The 21,739-nt window shown below is 43.6% G+C and overlaps 1 protein-coding gene across 1 annotated transcript in view; it reads left to right on the forward strand.

The window, feature by feature from the left end:
• The window catches only part of Dnah11 (dynein axonemal heavy chain 11), a 317,751-nt gene that overhangs the window by 185,362 nt on the left and 110,650 nt on the right, over positions 1 to 21,739 (forward strand). The window contains exons 55-56 of the mRNA XM_038336393.1: positions 12,608 to 12,769; positions 20,283 to 20,516. Coding sequence (XP_038192321.1) covers positions 12,608 to 12,769; positions 20,283 to 20,516 — 396 coding nt within the window. The remainder of the gene's footprint in view (positions 1 to 12,607; positions 12,770 to 20,282; positions 20,517 to 21,739) is intronic.

Genomic DNA, 21,739 nt, shown 5'->3' on the forward strand with positions numbered 1-21,739 from the left:
AGCGGGCTGCATTCCCACATGGCTCACACATGGCTAGCTTTACACCCAAAATAACAACACACAAACTGTATTCATTTAAACACTGCCTGGCCCATTAGTTTCAGCCTCTTATTGGCTAATTCTCATATCTTGCTTTAACCTATATTTAGTAATCTGTGTAGCTCCATGAGGGGTGGCTTACCAGGAGAGATCTTAACCTACATCTGTCTCGGAGAGGAGAGGCATAGCGTCTGCCTGAGGCGTCTGCCTGACTCTGCTTTCTTTCTCCCACAATTCTGTTCTGTCTACTCTGCCTACCTAATTTTCTGTCCTATTAAAGGGCCAAGGCAGTTTCTTTATTAACCAATGAAAGTAACACAGACAGATGACCCTCCTTTATTATCATTGTGGCTACAAAGGAGAAAACCTGGCCGGCGCTCCTTAGAGCCTCTCGCTTGTCAGCACAGCCTGACTCCTAACCCTTGGAGACCCATGGTCTCATTAGCCTTTCCCTTCTGCCAGCTCTCAACTGGATGCCTCCTTCCTCCTCCTCACAGAACCATAGAGTACATTCACATTCCAGTCAGGGAGAAGGAAGAAGAAAAGGCCATGGTTGCCTGGTCCAGGAAGCTAGAACTCATCCCTTCCAAAATGCCCTGTGCTGTGGTCCTACATAAGTGTGGTTACATAAGTGAGGTAGAGCTGTAATGGGCTCAAAGGAGGAAGTACTGGATCTTCACGTGTCTCTTCATGACATTAGAAATGAATTTGGGAATAGAGAAGTGCCTCAGTTTACCACAGGGTAGTGTCCCAATAAGCCCACCATTGGTCAACGTGTTGTAAGTTGAAATTGCATACCATGCATCAGCAGGAAGTCAGAGCTCAACTTCATGGTACACCGGGCCCTCAAGGTCAAGATCAAGTGCCAGTGACCCTCATCAGAGGGCAGCAACCTGCACTCCACCAGCCTAGGAAAGGTCACAATTCAGGATTCTCAGTGTGATTTCCACAGATGTGTGTTGTTTGGGGCCCTCATGGAGTTGAGGAAATCATAAGTTAGGCATCACGAGTTAGGAACTCTTTGGTTTTTAAGGCGCTACCTCTGGAATGTATTTCTTACTCTGCGTGGCAAAGAGTAAACTGAGAGACATCAGGTTATTCTGGCCCCAAAGATGTCTTTATCATAACGCTGTATGTTTCTTTTTTAACAGTTTCAGGCATCACCTATGTTACATCTGGAATAACCATGGTTCCTGGGTCTCCTTCAGATTCTCTTTCCTTGCTAAGCTGCTTCCATTGGTTCCAACATTGCCCTATGCAAATCAGCAACACTTTCTTGCGTATTCTAATGTCTAATCACTGCCTCTGATCAAGCTTTCCCTCATTTTCATGTGTGTTCATATGTGTGAGCAAGCACTAGAATCATATTGCACATTCGGACACAATCTTAATTCTGACTAAATCATGCTAAATAGTTCTTTTCCATAAGAGTGTACTTGATTTTTATGATAGAATGTGTTTTATTGTTCTCATAAACTATATCTTATCTTAATATAGGAAAACTTCTACCTTTTAGTTTTATGACTTAGCTATCTTAGCTCCTGTCTTACAGATTTTGTTGCATGTTTTCATGTATATGTGTGTGCGTTCATATAGATGCATGTATATATGGATGCACATGCGTACACACAGGTTTACACTAGATATATACAAATGGATTAAAGATCGGAGAGCAATCCCAGTGCCATTCATCCAGTGCCTTCCACCTTTGATCTCACACAAGGTCTCTCAGTGCCCTGGCACATCACCGAGTAGCTAGGCTGGCTGAGCAGGACTTTGAAGGATTTGCCAGTCTCCGCCTCCCATTTTACCCTGGCTGGAATTACATGTGTTACACCACATCCAGCTTTAATTTTGTTAATTGAGACCTGGTTGTGCGGCCTGTGCTAGTCTCAAACTTATAACTCGTTGGCTCCAACCCTGCAGGTGTTGAGATTGTAGGCCTGCACCACCTGCCCAGACCCCCTCCTCCAACAGTGGCCTACAGGTAAAAATCCTTTTTTTTTTTTTTTTTTTTTTTTTTTTTTTTTTTTTTTTTTTTTTTTTTTTTTTTTTTTTTTTTGCCTGTGCAGCTTATTCCCCTTGGTTTTGTAAGGGCTGCAGAAGTGTGAGCAGTGGCGCCAACGGCCATTGTTTCTGCACCTGACTTGAACAGTGAATCTCTGATGTAGCCTATCCTGTTGGCTTTTGATTTCACACATCCATTTTGTCAGGGAGGCCTCTACTGAATTCCTTTTTGGTATCTATTGAAATAATTACATAGTTTTACCTTGGGCTTGTTAATATTCCCAGAGTTAAGGTTGACACCAGCTGTTCCACATTTTTATATTGTCACGACCATCAGTCTTCACTTATGCGCGTCTTCCATTCCACACATGAGCTAAGCTTGCAAGACGGATCTGTTTGTGCCTTACTCGGTCTCCTGACCTCTTCACCAAGGGAGAACCAGTATGCAAAAGTGGACCACCTGCCGGCTTCCCAGTGAATGACAGCTTCATTCTCTGCACTCTGCTTGTGTGACCCTCAGCTTTGGAATCCTAAAAAGCCTTCACATTACTCTGTTGTTTTCACATGCAATGCAGTTCATGGGGTCAGGCTACAGACTGAATTTCTGATAGGTTAGTATCTCCTTTGCCTGAGCTGCTGAGGAGACAAGGTGTTGCTGGTACCACCCTTCACTCATGCTAACAAGTGTTGCTTTGTTGGAAATGTAAGGCTTTCATTTGAGTCCCTCAGGCAGGCTGCTATCTGTGGTCAAATGTGTGTTCTTGGATTGCTGCCAAGGAGCCAGTGCATCAATGCCAAATGCTCTCCCTCCTCCTCCTGTTCCTCATCTTGTACTAGAACAGTGATTTTGTCTCTCCTCCTCGATGTGGGTTAACCCCAGAAAGTTTCTTTATTGTTTCCCTTACTGTCCAGCTATTTACCAGTCTCTACTGCATCCAGGTGTCTGTCTGTTTCATGATCTGTCTGTCTGTATAGGTATATGTAGAGAAATCCACCATTTCTGTTAATATAAGAGACACAGTTATGTAAGAATGGAAGAACAGAGAACCACTTGAAGAAAATACAAACTACCTTTAATTATATTATGTACAGACTACACCAAGTTTACAGTATAGAAGTGTTCTATCTCTATCTTTATAATGACTATACATCCAGGAGGGCTTTAGGTCACATATCCTGTTGCAAGTAGAGAGGGCTGCTTATTTGTCCAGGTTGCGCAGCTAGCTTACACCTGAAATAACCACACAGAAACTGTATTAATTAAATTACTGCTTGGCCATTAGCTCTAACTTCTTATTGTCTAATTCATACGTTTAGTTTAACCCATCTCCATTAATCTGTGTATTGCCATGTGGCAGTGGCTTACCAGAGATTCTAACAGGCATCCATCTCAGGCAGAGGACCCATGGCTTCTCTCCGACTCTGCTTTTTTACTCACAGCATTCAGTTCTGTTTTCCCTACCTACCTAAGTTCTGCTCTATCAAGTAGGCCAAGGCAGTTTCTTTATTCATTAACCAATGAAAGCAACACATAAACAGAAGGAACTCCTACACCAGTATCCCTCTCCTTTAATGTTTCTTTCTTTATTTAATTTTCTTAGGTTAGAAGGCCCACCCAAAAACATTTGTTTCAGGTATTTGATGTACAGAATGGACTATTTAATGCAAATGTGCTTTGTCCTCAATAACCACTTATAATTATTGGGAACTGTCTACTTGTCAAATTTCCTTTTTGTTTGTTACATTTTTTACTGATTTGAAAGCAGTTTGTATGTGGTGAGTTGTAACTGTAATATGCTTTTCTGTTCCGCATATTGCTTACTTTTCTCAAATTTTATCATAATCTTGCTAACTTTCTTTATAATGTCCTCTGTTTTCCATTTATACATATTTTTAACTCAGATACTTTCTTTATAACTTTTGTGTTAGACTTTTAGAGAAAGCATTTCTACAGTACATTACTTAAAAATATTATTCTGAATTTTCTTTAAATTGTAATGTTTTTATTGATTATTCATTGATTTTGATATAGTATAAGGTTATTTTATCATATTTTAGCATAAAAATTTTCCCCAAGCCTCTTATTACATAATCTTTCTTCTAGCTCACTGTTTTTGAAGTGTTAACTGTCTCCTTATTAAATACCTAAATCAGCAGGATATTATCCTGCTGGCTCCCTCACCTGTGACCAGATGGGTCAACTGTCCATCACCGGGACAAGACACCTAAGGGAACAGCTTGGACAGCAAAGGGCTCGCTGAGGCAGAACATCATGGTAGGAAGCTTATGATGGGCACCTCTAGTCACCTCGTGGTGGTCAACACTTCCTGGGCAAGTGCCCAGTGACCTGCTTCCTCCCACTGCATCCACTCCTAGAATCTCAGGTTAGAGTCCTCACAGCACCATCACTCCCCATCAGCCTCTGTTCTGGGCGCTTCTGCACTGGGACCAGCCTTCAACACATGCATGACTAAGGCTTTCAGGTCCAAATCACAGCAGCCCACGCTGGCAGAAACACTATGCTGCTTTGCAGTTGTAGCTTTATAGTATGCTCTGGAATCTACAGAGCTGGAGCCCCTGCTTCAACTAATTTAACTGATCCACTTTAATTTCCAGATGAAATAGAAAATCATTTTCATGATTTAAAAATTCTGGTGAGAATATATGAACTAATTTAGGAGCCATGAATATACTTAAATACGGAATATTTTCTCTCATTTCCCATTCAGTTTATTTATTACAGCTCAATATTTATTCACCAGTGTTATGCATATGAATTTACTTTCAGTATTTTGTTGTTTTCAAATTTTTTTTATATCTTTAACCCATTTTTATTCCATATGAACCCTAAAGAAAATCACTCCAAAAATTCCCTTAATCCTGATAGGATTACTAAAAGTGCCTAAAATTTATTAATGAATGTAGAGACAAGTTTCGTCTTTCAGATATTAATCAGCTCAGGAAAATCCATGTGTCTCTGTGTTTAGTCAAAGTGTCTTTAGCTGGCCTTTGATAAAGCAAGAGTTCCATTTATAGCATTTTATACCTTTTCACATCGAGCTCTTATCTCAATATTTTGTAGTGTCTTTCACTCCTACCAAATCACTACAGATACCTAAGAAAGTCAGTGGATAGGGGGCAGAAGGAATGGATGTGCACTTGTTTATCCAGCTACCTCCTCACATGTTCATTAATCCCAGTGATGTGGGGTTGCTCTTCTGTACACTGAGATTATGTGTTGCCTTTATTAGTTGATGAATAAAGCTGCTTGAGCCTATGGCAGGGCAGAATATAGCTAGGTGGGAAATCCAAACAGAGACAGAAGCAAAGAAGGGTGTGGCCAGAAGAGAAGCCAGTGAACCATCAGATCAGCAAGATGTACTAGAGCCGTGTGGAGATCCACAGATTATTAAATATGGATTGATTTAAATGAAGAGCTAACCAGTAATAGTCTGAGCCATTGACCAAGCAAGTATAATGAATATTAAGTCTCTGAATGATTATTTTATAAGTGGACTTGGGGACCAGTGGGGTGGAAGAGAAACCTGTCCAGCAGGACCAGACATTCTGCAGTTTGATACATCGTCTGATTTTGTCCTCCTTTCTTTCTTTCCTCTCTCTCTCTCTCTCTCTCTCTCTCTCTCTCTCTCTCTCTCTCTCTCTCTCTCTCTCTCTCTCTCTCTCTCTCTCTCTCTCTCTCTCTCTCTCTCTCTCTGTGTGTGTGTGTGTGTAAGGCAGAGATTGATGTTGAGTGTGTCAGATAGATCTGACATTCTGCCTTATTTTTTGAGACAGAGATAATGTGGAATTCCCCTCTGTATGTTATGAATATGTTTTATTACCATTGATTAGTAAAGAAGCTGTTTCAGCCAATGACTTAGTGAAGCCAGGTGGGAAATCTGAACAGAGATATAGAGAGTAAGTAGGTGGAGTCAAAGACATGCCATGTAGCTGCCAAAGGAGGAAGACACCAGCTGCCAGTCAGAACCTTACCGGTGGGTTACACCCTCATGAGGATTCACAGATTAATAGAAATAGGTTCATTTAAGATGTAAGATGTAAGAGTTAGCTAGAAATATGCATAAGGTATTAGCCAAACAGTGTTGTAATTAGTAGTTTCACGTTTGGGCGGCTGAACTTGGAATTTTGTTTTTTTCAGCTGAACTGACTGGTCAGTAGGATGCTGAGACTGACTTAATCCCCTGCCACAAACCGTGGATTCATAGACATGCATGACCACACTTGGGTGCCAAGAACCCAAACTCTGCCTTCACGTTTGTACAGCACTCACTTTGCTTTCGGAGCTGTCTCCCCAACCCCGCCTTTCTAATATTCTCTCCTTTTTCTATATTTTCTCTCAAGAGTTGCAACTCTCGGTGCTGTCATGACCAGTCTTCCAGTCTTTGTTGCTAACAGCGTTCTGTCCACAAGTGTGATGAGATACTATAAATATCTTTTAGGAAGAGTTATAGTTGATTGAACCTCTTCTTCTCTGTTTTTGTCCTGGTCTTTCCCTTTTGTAGATTTCCAGCCTTTTTCTCCTTCCCACCTCTTCAGGCACCAAGGAGGCTCTTAGCCATTTCCTCAGATTATTACATTCATTTCAGTTTGGAGCAATTCTCCTGTCAGTTTGAGATGTCTCGAGTTTTCTGTTGTGTATGTATGTCCCACTTGGGCTGTGTTTCCTCTCTGCTTCTTTCTTAGAATCTGGGCCTAGGATCAGGTACAGCAAGGGATTTGCTCTTGGGTTATGTTCTTTTGTGTCATAGGCACCCAACAGTCCCGCGGAAGTAGCACTCACTCACATCCAAGCAGCTGCGGTGCCGCTCTTTCCATGTGCTGTTTGTTCTACACTGAAGACTCAGTGGTCCGGTAGGAAATCAGATACTCACAGCTTCCTGGGTATATTTGTGCAGTCATGCCTCTCGGGTCTGCTTTGCTTGAGGTCAGAGTGTCCAGTTCCTTCTCAGGAGATCATCGAACACCAGATTCATCCATGGAGGGCTGTCTGCACCCCTCCTGCCCACAACTCTAACCCTTGCATTGATAAGAACAAGAAGCCAAGGGCTGGCCAACTAAGGCTCTGCTGCCCTCTGCTCCCAGAAACTGCATGAGATGTCTCAAATAGTAGCCTATTGGATACCAGTTTTCTTTTTAAAGAAATAGCAGAAATGAATGATGTGCAATTAAGGGCTCCAGACCGGCCTGCAAAGCAATACACGATCACTCCAAGCCGAGGGGGCAAGCAGAGACTGGGCAATAAGCTCCTCCTCCTCCCTCTAGGCCTCAGGGTCAGGTGTGCTCTGGGCTGTGGGCATTGCAGGTGAACTCATGTGGAAATGGGGCTAAGGAGATGAGTCAGTAGATTAAGTACTTTCCGGGTATGTGTGAGGGCATACATTCTCAGGACACCATAAAGCTGAATGCAGTAGCACTGGCCTCAGAATCCCAAAGGTCTGAAAGTGAGAAGGGAGGGGGAGACAGGAGACCTCCCCCCCCAGAAGCTCTTGGGCCAGCTACCCTGGCTTATGCAGTAGCAGCTACAAGGAGACTCTGTCTCTTCTACTATCTAGAAGTCAGTGACAGACTTGTACACTGTGCAGTAAGCTTACCCACGGACACACATGCGCACGCACACGCACACAGGAACACACACACACACACAAGAAACAAAATTAATTGGAATTCTCTGGTACTAAACATTACTTTTTAAAAATAACTTACTTATTTGTATTTTATGTACAATGGTGTTTTGCCCTCATGAATGTCTTTGTGAGGGTGTGGGATGTCCTGGAACAGGAATTACAGACAGTTTTGAGCTGCCATGTGGGAGCTGGAAATTGAACCCGGGTCCTCTGGAAAAGCAGCCAGTGCTCTTAACTGCTGAGCCATCTCTCCAGCCCCCTTTTAAGGAAAGTCTGACATGCTCAGTGTTACCAAGTCAGAAGTTCAGGGATGGTTTTTTTGTGTGCTGCCCAAAGCAAATTCATGTATCCAAGTGTTGTATATGTACACACTTGGAAGATGCTGTTGAATCTTTTAAAAAGAATTTAAATGAACAGCTAATTAGATAGGGGATAATACAGAAAGACATGAGGAAGATGGTAAAGTGAGAGTTTTCAAACAGAAAATGTATTCTATACTAAAACTACATTCCATAGGGGCTGTCTCAGCAAGACACAGGACTTATTATTCTTGAAATATACTGCGGCTTTGGATGATAAATGCAAACCTAAGTTATGGATAAATGCCTTGGAAGTAAATATATGGGAGGATTCTTCCTACCTGAGAATAAACTACATCAGGTAGAAAAACATACAGTGACTCTAGCAATTCAAATTTCCATTAGGAGATGAAATGGCCTGAGTCCTGTTAGTGATACACAAATAAATATGTACTCAAGAAGGGATTGTATCTACGGGAAATTGAAGTGTGTTACAAAGCGTGGAGAAATGTGGGTTATCACAAATAACTTACAACACCTGTGTGGGAAAGAGGGAGGAAAGGGAGTAGAGAATTCTAGGTATGGATCCCAAAAGTTCTGGATACCCAAACATTAGAGCTGCAGGAAATGCGTCAGTGGTGACTTCAGGGTTTGCTTTTGCACTCGGGAGATTTGGTCTTAGAAACAGGACAGCAGACTGTGCCATTTGTTCTCCATCTAGCTAGTTTTCTTCCTGTCCGCTCTGATGATTGATTGGCTGTTGCCAGGCACTTGCTTTGGAGGCAGCAGGGACTGTTGCAATGAGTCTAGGTACTTACATAAAGGTAGACACCTTGAGTTCAGCTAAGGGATGGGTTATTTTTTCTAACACATAGTAACCTGAGTTTACTTCAAGGCAAGGATGTCTACTTCTGACCTGCTCCTCAGGTGACTAACAAGCCTTGCAGCCTGGCCTGTGGGGTCATTGCAGACCAGCTCGCAAAGACAAGGCAGAGCTACAAAGGTGGAACTCAATTGACCTTCTTTTGGAGACCCTGTTTGCACGAAGTCTCTAGCGAGGGGTAAAGTCTTTAGGGTACTTCGGTATCTAGGCTGTCCTGTCTTGGGCACACACGAATGGAGATGCATGTACAGTATTCCTGTTTGGACTCAGGTATCTTATTTCATGAATGATAATAGTAACAAAAAATCATCCAGCAGGTAAAGCACTTGCCATGCAAATTTGCCAGCCTGAGTTTAATCCCTGGAACCCATGTAAAGTCAAAGGAGAGAACTATCTCCACAAAGCAGTCCTCTGACTTTCACTTACACACCACACACACACACACACACACACACACACAACCGCATACATGCACAATAATCCTAACATTTATTTTTTAAATGATGCCTAACAAAGAATTTGTGATGGTGAGTGAAGATGTCTGAGAACTCCTGGTATCTGGGTGCTACCCGGCTCTTGTGGGAACCTACAGATGCCACGGCCTTACCTCCACTCCACCATGCAGGTCCAGCTGGGTGCCTCGGATATCACTCTATGACCTTTGAAAAGGGAACATTCACATGCGCACCTGCATAGCCTGAACCACTGAATTATGGACAACACAACAATATGTTCAATCATCTTTTTTATTTCTTAGAAAATACCTTTTGTGTTAATGTCACCTAAAATTACTAAGAATATAATGAGAAAGCTTTTCAGAATAATCATAACCCCTCAAATAATTTTCCTTTGAGTTTACAATGGGTTATCAGTAACATTTGTAGAAGAGTATTTTTAGAAAAAAAAATCGAGTAGCCAATAGTTGTAAGTACTTGCGTGGCCTCCTGGAGAAACCTCATAGGACAGAGAGAGGGCTCAGCTGCTAAGAGCACCGACTGTTCTTTCAGAGGTCCTGAGTTCAGTTCCCAGCAACCACCTGGTGGCTCACAAGCATCTGTAATGAGATCTGGTGCCCTCTTCTGGTGTGCTGGCACACATGCATTTATTTTATATATAATAAATAAATAAACCTTTTTTAAAAAGAAAAGAAAATCCACACACAGAGAAACACTGTCTTGAAAAATAAAACAAAAAGACAAAGCAAAACAGAACTCTAACTGGCAGGAGTAACCTGTGCTCCTGGAGTAAAACTAGGAACTGCTGAGCAGTGAACGGGGTCACTAGTCAAAGCGTCGGCTAACAACGTCCCAGTCATTCCCTCCTTAGGAACTGGGAGTGCACAAGTCTGTGTGTACAACTGAGTTTCCAAGTCCTAGTTTAGATGAGCTTTGATTTCTAAAATTATCAAAAGTCTCCATTTCGTTCTGTGAAGACCAGATTCTGGGAGTACTTGACCAAATGCAGAGCCATTGAGAAAGTAACCGGGGCAGTGGCGCGCACCTATGATTGTAGTGCTTGGCACTTAGGAAGGACAATTACTGTGGGCCACACGATGATTTCCGGACAGCCAGTGTTGCATAGCAAGACCAGGTCTCAAAACGTACATAAAGCCAAAGCTGGAAGGCAGACTGGAGCTGGGTCCCCACCACCCATGTTGCATTGCTCACAGCCACCTGTAACTTCATCTCCAAATATCCTGTGCCTGTGGGCTCCTCAGATATCTGTGCAGACATGCACATACCCACTCAAATATGTACACAGAATTATAAATAAAAATGTGAAAATTAAGTTTTTCATTTTACTTAAATATTCCATGGCAAAGTTAAACTAGTGTGCTGTCCCAGTGGGTATCAGACTGTTCTGGAAGAGCGTAATCCATTTTAGCTGATCATGGCTTGCTCATGGTGAGAGTCAGTTTTCTTTTCCTTTCCTCTTTGCTCACCTCTCCTTCTAGCAGTTCCTCTGCTCCCTCTTCCCACAGGTGCTCACATTTTTCACGATATGCATATTGATGACCAAATATTCATTATCGTCATGATATAAGTTGTAAACCGGTTGCTCAAATATTGCCTTACTGAAATAACTTTGGTGACAGTGTCTAATTGTTTTAATTGCAGTTCAGGTCTTCGGTTTCCTCTTGTAGCCTTTTCTCTTCTCCACACTTGAGCATTCCTCTTTTCCCAAGAAGGTGGCTTTCCATATCTGAGACTCTTCCCCCGGGAAGATTTTAGAAGCCTCTTCTGAGAAGAGCAGAGGGAGAGACGACACAAATCAGTGTATCTACCTGAGGTTCCAGTATTTTCCATGATCTCTGTATTTATTTCTCCCCTTGTCATTTGGCATACTGTTGACTCTTAAGAATAGTGTAGAGATTCATGTCTGAATCATGTTTATTCAGCCATGGGAGAAAAATCATCTCCTTGTGTTATTTTACTGGTATGTTTAAATCATTTATTGGAAGATAATATAACAAAGTCTTTCAAAAATCTATTTTTCAGTTCTAGAATTGAGAATTTTTCTTGTATTTTGTTGCTAATAAACAAACAAGAATTGTCTTCACATAGTTTCACACTGGAATGGGCACTAAATTAAAAAGACTCATGGCTCCCAAAAGATGCTCTGGACCATGATGACAGATTTCATACAGTCTTGGAATCAGGAAATCTGGCAGGATAGCTTGGCAATATATGCTTTCCGGAAGCAACCAAAAAAGTTTATGGACAGATAAGGGAAATATGCATAAACAATGGAATATTACTCTATTATAAAAAGAAAACAATCTGGTTCTTCGGCACACCATGGATGGCATCTTTGATGGCATCGTACTAAGTGAATAAACCTTTCACAGACAGCTAATGTTTCATGATGGCCTAGGAGACGTCCACGGAATCAGACTTGTGAAGAGAGTCTCCATTGTCTGCTGCAGTCTATAAGAAAGTCTCTGATTGACAGATAAAGTGTTTAACTCATATATGATGAAAAAGTTCAGGAGATGTGCATTCTGCCCATAGCTGACAACACCACACTGCACACTAACACAACTTAAGATTATAACCATATTGTGCTTTTTATCACAATAGAACACTTTAGATATTAGGACTTGTCTCTCGGGAGTTGCGGAATATAGCACGTAAACTGTCAAATGAGATATTACACAGGCTGATATATGGTAGAGCTTTTTCTTTTCCTCACATGGATATTAAAAATTGCCATAAATAAAACAAAACCATATCCTCAGATGGCGACCTCATCTGCTGCCTCACCGCAGCCCTGGAACCTTGAGCGCCTCCTTTTCTACCATTGACCTGTCCAGAGAAGAAGTGGTACTCTCTACTCAGGAGGCCTTTCTCGGCTGATAAACCCCCAAGTCTTCATGTCCACAGAGACATGGGGATGGAGAGTCCTTGTGGGTTCCTGTGTGTTCAGGCTCCCCCTGATCTTCTCCTTTGGCAGTCCTCTAAAACTCAGGACCCTTGGGTGGCCGTGACAATGGGTCACATCTACTCTGCTGACTCTGAAGAGTTCCTGCATCTGCTGTCTGTGGCATGCTGCAATCAAACTCAGGCTCAGGGAACAGAATCCCCATGTAGAGGGGGCTGGCGCAGGGGTGACTGAGCAGGGTGGCTGGCCATGCCCCTCCCCTCGGTGTCTGAGACTGCAGCGCTCATCTGGACGCTCACCACCCTTCTGTTGCTGACTTATCCCCACTCAAGCTCACACCCTTGTCTCCACAGGTGGTTTTTTGTTTCTCACCGGTTGGTCACACACTGCGAGTTAGAGCCCGGAAGTTCCCAGCCATAGTTAACTGCACAGCTATTGACTGGTTTCATGCATGGCCACAGGAGGCTCTGATCTCGGTCAGCAGGAGGTTCATTGAAGAAATACAGGGGATTGAGGTAGGTCCTGTCAGCCTGAGGTAAATAGGCACCCAGGCATACACAAGTCTCAGTATACTATTGGCAGGCAAATGTCAGTTTCTCAGTTTTGATGCCAAATAAGTATCTATTTGCTCCTTTTATGTTGTTTTCCATTGTTTCTGGCTTTCTGTGCATTGTTCGGGGTAGAACCTTGGCCTTGTGGGGTTACGGGTTATGTTTGTCCCTTCTTGATAAGGTTGGTACATCTGATGATGGACATTTTAAATGCCTGTGTAATTAGCAGCAGCCTTACTGCACAGAGTGTCCTCCAGCAGTCAGGTAGACAGAGTAAAGAAGGCAACGGTGAAGCCAGCCCCCCTGAGTTCCCAGCTTGGAAGTCTGGCGCCTTTCCCCTTAGAGACTATGTTGGAGTGTCTCCCGGAGAACTTCCTCCTTTCTTCCTTCCAGCAATAAGGTGGGAGTGCCTAGAATAGGCCGAGAATTACTGGAAGGACCTGTGCAAGCCAAATGGGTTTGGGGCCGGATAAGAAGCTGATGTCTCAGACAGTCCTCATTCTCTCTTTACTCCAGACACCATACCCATCCCTTCCAGAGTCGCACTGCAGAATCCTGGGGGTGAGATGGGGATCCAGGCACACGTGTAGAGCTGACTAGTTAGTATGCAGCTAGCTTTTGTACATCACAGGGATGGGGGCAAAGCAGTCACCTCTACAGCACGCAGCATTTTGTAAAGAGAAACCCACTTCTCCTTTAGGACTTGTTTTGTTTTATTTTTTTTTCATAAATATTGTCTGTGAATCTGCTCACCACTGGACTGCGAAGGGAAGCAGCATTCACCATGGAAGACACACCTAGGAAGGAGCATGCTCCTGCCTCCGTTCTCCTTTGCTCCACAGACACGTGTGTGAGCAGCACATTTAGAGAACCATTGATTATGATAAAATAGTCATTGGATTCCTTAAAGCAGTCATGAGGTTCCTCAAATTGCTGAAGTCCTGGGGCCCCAGCTTGTCTTCCATCAGTGAGAAAGGGGGCTCAGATTCCGAAACTATGGAGTCAGTGCGTGCAGTGTTCTATCAGGCTGAAATGAAGAGGAAACTGCTTTCTGGACGTTGTTTTGATCTTCCTCTGTTGGAAGGAAATTCGAGCTAGCAGCTTGACATGCACACCTCCAAGGCTGCCCATCTGTGCTGCCCTGAGTCTGTGTTTGCTTTCCTGTGCAGCAGCAGTGCAGCCTGGCTGGACCGTAGACACCTGCTGGACGAGGCGTGCTTTACAGTCCCGAGGGCTGCCCAGGTGCTGAGCTCCATCCGACGGTGTCATGCGCCTCCTATAGGATCTCGGGTGCCAAATAGAAATATTCTTGAAGGATTTCAGCGTTCCTATCAAGCTGAATTATGCCTGCAAACAAATTAGCCAGATGATTTCCTCTCGGTGTGTGGGGCTTATTCAACTCCCCATCTTCCTAATTTGTCAAACACGGGCACTAATTATTTCAGAGAGCGGTGTGTCCACATCCTCCTAGAAACATATGATGTCTTTTCTGTAGAGATCAGAAACAGCTTTAAAACTTTTGAACGAGTGCTAATTTGATGAGTTTATTAGTTTTGATTTCCATCATTAAAACTAAAAGTTATCTGCATAATTTATGCACTTTCTAATTACTGACCTTGGGTAAATGGAAGGTACTTATACAATGAGACCCCTTTTGGCCACATTAAGCCATTTTTCTGTATGTTGACATATAATCTCCCATCAATACATGCTCTGCACTCAGGGCTGTGGGCTGACTGCGTTTAACTAATGGGCACTTTTTTCTGTCACCTGATACTGAACCTAATGACAGCTGACAAATCAGTGAGCCAAACAGTTTGACACTTACGTGTCACTACATTATTCACCAGACACTTGTGTCAAAACACACTGCCTCTCCCTGGAAAGTGGGAAACAGTGAGGAGAGGGTGAGGTGAGGCGGGAGGAAGGGACTGCCCCCATGTTGCTAGGAGTGGGGCTGTGGATGCAGAGGGTGCACATTGAGGATCCGTGGGGTGAAGGCCTTACTGCTTAGTTCACAGGCTAGGAACGTGTGGGCAGAAGTAGATGGTCCCAGGGCCTTAAGAGAAAAGCACTGCTTTTGCTTTTTAAGGCAGAATGAGCCTTAGAGGTAGTTGAAAGCAGGACCATATGAAAGGACAAACTTTAAATGTAAATTTAAAAATATGAGCTGTCTGTGGAGGGTGAGTTCAATGTTGGAAAACTTGGGGATGGAAGCCGCCCCTTTGTCTCAGGCATGCGGCTGAATGACACAGGAAGATGTGTCCCTCTGGGGTGATGCTTCAGTGTGGTCTCCCAGTTCAATTCCATGTCACATTATAGTTAAATACTGTGTTACCCTGAGAGGCTGTAGCATGGGATGGCAGGAGTAATCCGCTCAACTAGAAAAGTCACCTGTCTGCCATATTTAGACTTGATATTTCTCCAGTGGTCTACAGATTCATCTTAAAAACAATGTATCCCACTAAAACCAATGTACTAACATGTGTGTGCCTGTATATGTGCAAACACACACACACACACACACGCACGCACATTCACAGATAGGCACACGCATGCCAAACAGGAGGGTGTTACATTATCTTGTCAGCAATGGCTGTGCTGTACTGATGATTTCTTTGCAGAAGTATTGCAGCTAACTTAAGACACACAAAGTTGACCATGCCATATACTAATCCTAATTGGGGAAAACACCACTGGGAAAGTACAGTTATTACCATAGTTTCCAAAGTCAAACTGTGGCCCTGCTGGTAGCCTTAGTAAACTAGGCTTGGCCCTACATACTCAATTCAATGATTAAAGAAACATGGAATGTGGAAACAGAAGAGAGAGTTGAATGTGGCCACATTGGAGAGAAGAGCCCAGTGACACCCCAAGTCTGCCCTTCAGGTACTAGTGACACCCCAAGTCTGTCCTTCAGGCGCTAGCATGAGCTTAGATTTAGATAGAGAGCATGAGGAAGTCCTGGTCAAGGTGCGACCCCACCCATCATTGCTCCTGCACTGTCTCTGCTCTGTCCTGTCCTGCAGTGTGGTCTGCTAAGTTGTCAGAGCCATGTGACGTCTCTCCTTCTTCTAGCTGCCACCAGGGCTTTGGTCTGTTTCTTTCCTACTGCTGGATTCCTGGGGAAGTTATAATTCTTTGGAGTCATTGTCTGATAGCTGGAGAGAGGGCCATACACATCCTTTTAGAATATCTAGTCATGTACAGGGTGGTTACACTAAAGCCATTTGAAGTATCAAGAAAAACCAAAAGGAGATCTCTAGGATATGCCTGCACTTCATGCTAGCTCCAGCCTCTGTCTTCGGATGGGTTGGAAAGCCCACCAGTGTTTATACCCTTCTTCTTTACACGTGCATGCAAGTATGCCATCTCTGCACCTATTAATCAAAGTTAAAATAGAATTTTTAATTGAGTGTTGTTTCCCAAGGTTCATACAACTTTCTAAAGTTTAGGAATTCCTCCACCCTTGAAAGGAGGGTCCAGTTTTCATGGTGGCCTGGGAATCTGGGTTCAGCTAGAACCAGCTACATGAAAGTTCATCATTTTGTGGCTTTTCTGGGTGTGCTAGTCTCACTAGTCACAACATCTCTGGCCTTATCCTCCTATAGCAAGGCTTAGCTGGAGCTGGGAGATGGTTTAGGGGGTACCACGCACTTGCCACACAAGTGTGAGGACTGCAGTCTTGATCCTGCCACCCACACAAATGCTGGGTGGGAATTCCAGCGCTAGAGAGGAGAGCTGGGGGTTCCCCAGAGGAAATCAGCTGCCTGCCCACACTAGCTGAATCAGTGAGCTCTGGGTTCAGCTGAAAGATGGTGTGTGTGTGTGTGTGTGTGTGTGTGTGTGTGTGTGTGTGCGTGCTCGCACGTATGTGTGTGTGCATGTATGTGTATGTGCATGTGTGTGTGCATGTATGTGTATGTGCATGTGTGTGTGCATGTATGTGTGTGTATGCGTGCGTGTGTGCATGTGTGTGAATGTGCATCTGTGCGTGCGTGCGTGTGTGTGTGTGTGTGTGTGCGCGCATGTGTGTGATCATGTGTGATCAAGGAAGACTTCCAACACCAACCACTAGTACACACACGTAGCTGCAAACATACACACTAATGAATGAATGATTGAATGAGTGAGTGAGTTTGAGTTAAAGGGACAGGGATGAGAGCAGGTGAGCTTCCCTGTGTTCTCTGGACTCTTCAGCACGTCATTCCTTAGTCTTTTCCACTGTTTCTATTGTGAGGAGACTCATGGAGCCACATCTTCTGATAGTGGATACTCACCTGGACTTGACATTGCCTTTGACTAATCAACAAACTCCAAACTTAAAGACAAAAGTGAAACTCAGGAGTGTGGAGATCTGCCTGAGACCGGCACCCAGCACTTGTTACAGTGCTGCTGAGGGCTCTGGTGCCTGCACCGTTGTCTCTCTGACCCCAGCCTCCTGAGAAGGATCTATTCTTGCCTGTGCCAGGTGGTGACTGGGGGTGACAGGTGGAGACAGCTCACTGGTAGCCCTGCTGTGGTTGGGTCTCAGAGCCCAGGCTTGCCTTTTACTGCATTTGTGCAGTTATTTTTAAAGAACATAAAAGGAATATTGAGAAGGATCCCTTTTGTAAACAGTAGGAAACATGGAGCTTACTTAATTTTTCAGGCCTAAAAATGTAACCAAGGCCATAGGATTCCAGCCCTGTAGCTGCCTCCACAGTCTATGTCAGGGTGAATGGGCACTGTGAGCAGCTTCCGTACTCAGAACTCTGCTCCTCTTAGTCGCGTTAGATTCTCTTTAACAAGCCACTTTTGCCCTGAGAATCTAATACTGTTTTTTTTTACCAACCCCTAAAAGAATGAATTATAAATACTTGATTTTACAACTTGGTAGTTTCACATTTAAAAAGTTGACACAAATAATTTCTAAGAAAACATTTTAAGACTCCCTTCAAGGGTATGATATCATACAGGACAAAATTCTCCTGGGTTCAACTCAGACAACAGCAGGAAACCCCTTTCATCTCTCCTGTTTTTCATTTGCCTTTCTTATCAATCCAAATTTCATTTTTTAAACTGATATAGTCTGCTTTGCTGGTTTGGAGAGAAATAAAATGTTTAAATACACACACACATAATTTACATTCACCGTTTGCTGGCATCCTTAACATGGGGCACTGAACACTGGTCTGAAAAGCCAGGGCTCCTGAGAACTTGGTATAGCAGTGACAGCCAGGGGCAGAGAGACATCCCACTAGGCACCATAGAATTCATGTTTCTGTGTTTACAGCTAGCTAACTGAGAGACTGGAAAATAAACATTTCTTTCCTCATGTGAAGAAAAAAGCAGTCTTATCTATGCATTGAATTTCGCAATGGAGACAGCATGGCTTCCAAAGCAATCTTAGTGGGGAAGCCACAGATTTAGAGCCATTTCATAATGGCTCTCTGCTTATTTTTATTTTTGCCTTCACCATGATTGGCTGCAAAATGACTACAAAATGGTGTCAACTGGTTCCCCTGAAGGGGCAAATCTGGCAGAAATGATGATCTTCCCCGAGTCTCCGAGAGTGTAAGCTCCAGCAGGCTCTGCGGCAGCCCTCAGCAGCCCTCTCTGCTCCCCACTCAGAAGAAAACTGGAGACAAATGAATGACAGAATAAATAATTTATGCTAATGAAATTACTGCAATTAGTAGTTCTACAATGACCCTTTTAAAAGCCACAGCTGTTAGTGCCAGGAAGCGCTGTCACTGCTGACCTTATCATAAGAGAAAGTGACAAATTGAGAATGCGGGGAGACCGGGGGAGACCAGTCGAAGGCATCAGAGGGGTCTGCTCTGGAGCGATTGAGTTTTCTGAAAAACAGTGTGAACTGCAACCAGCTGCTCCCTGGCTCGCGAGTCTCCCATGCTGGGCCATTTTGTTAAGCCCCATAACAATAGTTATTTTGCCCCATTGAGACAAGTTGTGTCGGGCCACTTCCAGCTCTCCCGGAAGCCACTCTTTCCATCGGAGATTTACAAATGAAACTGTTGTTAAGAAGGAGCTTTTCAGGGCTGCTGGGCAGCCTCCTCATAAGGATCATGGCTGGGCAGGAGCCAGGGCGTTTTGTCAGTTGTTGCTGTTTTTCTCTCTATAAGGAGGTTACGCTTGGCTGAGGAGGTATTTGTCTGTCATAGGAAGGTATGTCTGAAAGTTCCTATCAAAGCAACATGGGTCAAGAGCAGATGGGTGCATGGTTATATTGGAGCCAAGTTGTTTGGAAGATAAAGTCCTCTAGGAAATATGATGCATATGACAATTATAGACTTGCTTATAAATTTTATTTTCTGAACCCACTAATTGCTAACAGGCATGCAACTTGAATCCCCTTGAATTCAGTACAATTCAAGATTTACATCCCTGAGTTTTTGCTTTGAACACACATTCTTTCTATTACTAGGGAGACAGATTTTTAACCGACCCAATGGTGCACTCACGTAATGATTTCCCATTCATCTGCGGCTTGCTGTAGTGCTAGGAATCTGTGTGTTTAAGGAGGCTGCGTGCCGAGGAGCAGTTCGCTGCGCACTATCTTGTGCTGCTCACAGTTCCAGTCACAATATTGATGGTCCAGGTTTGAAACGTTTAACTGCATCATCGGCCACTTGTGTGCAGTTTTCCTGAAGCTGCCTGTGTGTTATTGACAACACTTTGGTAAATTATGTGTGACTTTGCAAAGAGTTGGTGTAGCTCATTTAATTCATATTAATTGATTTTTAGGCTTCCCTTGATTAATTGAAGCTGGTTCATCTTGTACAGAATGCAATAAATAATCATTAGAATGAGGGAGATGTGGCTGTACAAATTAAAAAGTTAACTATTGCAGAAGTCACAGAGGACACCAGAAGGGACAGGCAGGGACTCCGCAGGGGGAGGGCTTTCTGCTGTGTTCTGCTGTTGTTCACTTCTCCAAATAAGAATAGAACTGCCCAGCATATTTCTCCTCGGTGACTTGGAGAGTTTACCCATCCATGTTGTTTGACCTGGATTCCCATAAAGCTCTAGTTCTCTGATTCAGCTTCTTTGTCCCCCTGGCTCTGTATTGATTCTTTTTGTCTAAAGTTCAGCATGGAAGTGACCTTTCCCAAAAAATACCCCTTGGAATATTGTCTTGCATGTTTTCTTTTTTCCCATATATTTGATAGCTCAAGTTGTGAAGATCTGGGCTTTGTCTATTCTATTGGCTCTTGAGTTTTGGTGGGAAGCACATAAAAACACCCTCTGTTCTACCTGGCCAGAGACAGTGCGGAGGCTAAGTGGTTCAAGTTATCCCTCTAGCCCTGTGGGTTTTTCATGAAGAATAAGAAAATTTTCCTAGCTTCTAGTAGGTAATTTGCCCTGCCTTTTAGAAAGGAAATACTGTATAATTTCTGGTATTTTTTCTTCTGTTTTCTAAATTATATTTTCAATTTGAAAGAATTTCATGAGAAATATCATATCTATGTTTCAGCCACAACAAAAAGACTCAATTAGCCGTTTCATGGCCCATGTTCACAGCAGTGTAAGGGAAATGAGTGCCTGCTATTACCAGAATGAGAGAAGATACAGTTACGCCACCCCAAGGAGCTTCCTGGAGCAAATATCGCTGTTCAAGAGCCTGCTGAAGAGGAAGCGAGAAGAGGTAGAGCAGAGGAAGGAACACCTGGGGAATGGCATCCAGAAACTATGGACCACGGCCTCACAGGTGTGACCAGAGGGACAGGGAGCCTCTTTCTGAGGGAAGCCTCTGCTTGCTCACAGAAAACCAGGGTTCTTCTCTCTTGGTTTTTTCTTGGCATTTTTGAGATTATCATATAATTACAACATTTTCCCCTTCCCTTTTCTCTCTCCAAATCCTTCCCCACTCTCCTTCAAATCCATTGCCTCTTTTTTCACTAATGGTTATTGCATGCATATATATACACATAAATACATAAACACACACACATATACATCTATATTTCTAACTACAGCCTATTTAGTCCATACACCTTTAGTTAGTTACATGCATGTTTTCAGGGCTAATTGTTTCATACTGGGGAAAAGCCCCACCCTCCCTCGCAGATGTCCTTGGCTGCTGGTGGTTCTTTGTGTAAGGTTGATACTTCTCCCTCACCCACTTTGCTGTGTCCATTGATCTCGCTCTTCTTCAGCTCATGTTTGGGAAGTGGTAAGTATAGCTACTGATGTTGCTAGGAGACACAATCTCCCAGCAAACCCCTGATCCTCCGGCTTTTGCAACCTTTCTGCCCTCTTTTGCACAATGTCCCCTGAGCCTTGTGTGTGGAAGCATTTGTAGATGCAGATATGTTTGGAGCAGGGCTTCACACTCTGCCATTTAATGGGTTGTGGTTTTCTTAGTGGTCTCTGTCTGCAGCAAAGAGAAATTTCCTGATGAGGAGTGGGAGCTATCCTTACCTGTGGGTATAAGGACATCTATTTGTGAATCGCTGCCCCCAGAGATGGAAAGTGAGTCCCTATTGCTGAAGATGCTATGCACTTCAGTGACAGGCAAGGCCCAGGGACCCAGGAGCAGGAACCGACCTGAAAGCCTCCTCCCTGAGGCCTTTCATGGTACCAGAAGGCACCATGCACACTTCCTAAGGAGGGGAGGAGCCAGCGGTCCCCCCTGGCTATGATTTCTATGAGTCACCTTAACAAGCAGCGTGGCACAGCCACCCCAAGGGCATAGCAGTGGCACACAAACCTTGGCAGTAACCACGAGCTCTCAAATATGACTTAAGAACCACTTAGCAGTAGTGAAACCATGCCTGGTACTGGAGACCCAGCTTCCTACTCAGTGCTAGTGGAGTCAAGCTTACTGCAGGAGAATCTATCTATAATCTATAATCTATAAGCAGCATAATCACTAGGCTTCCTCTCGAAGCAGTACTAACCTGGTTATCTCCAATGCCTAGTTTTGCCTTG

Source organism: Arvicola amphibius, chromosome 7 (assembly GCF_903992535.2).
Source record: "Arvicola amphibius chromosome 7, mArvAmp1.2, whole genome shotgun sequence".
NCBI classification, from domain to species: domain Eukaryota; kingdom Metazoa; phylum Chordata; class Mammalia; order Rodentia; family Cricetidae; genus Arvicola; species Arvicola amphibius.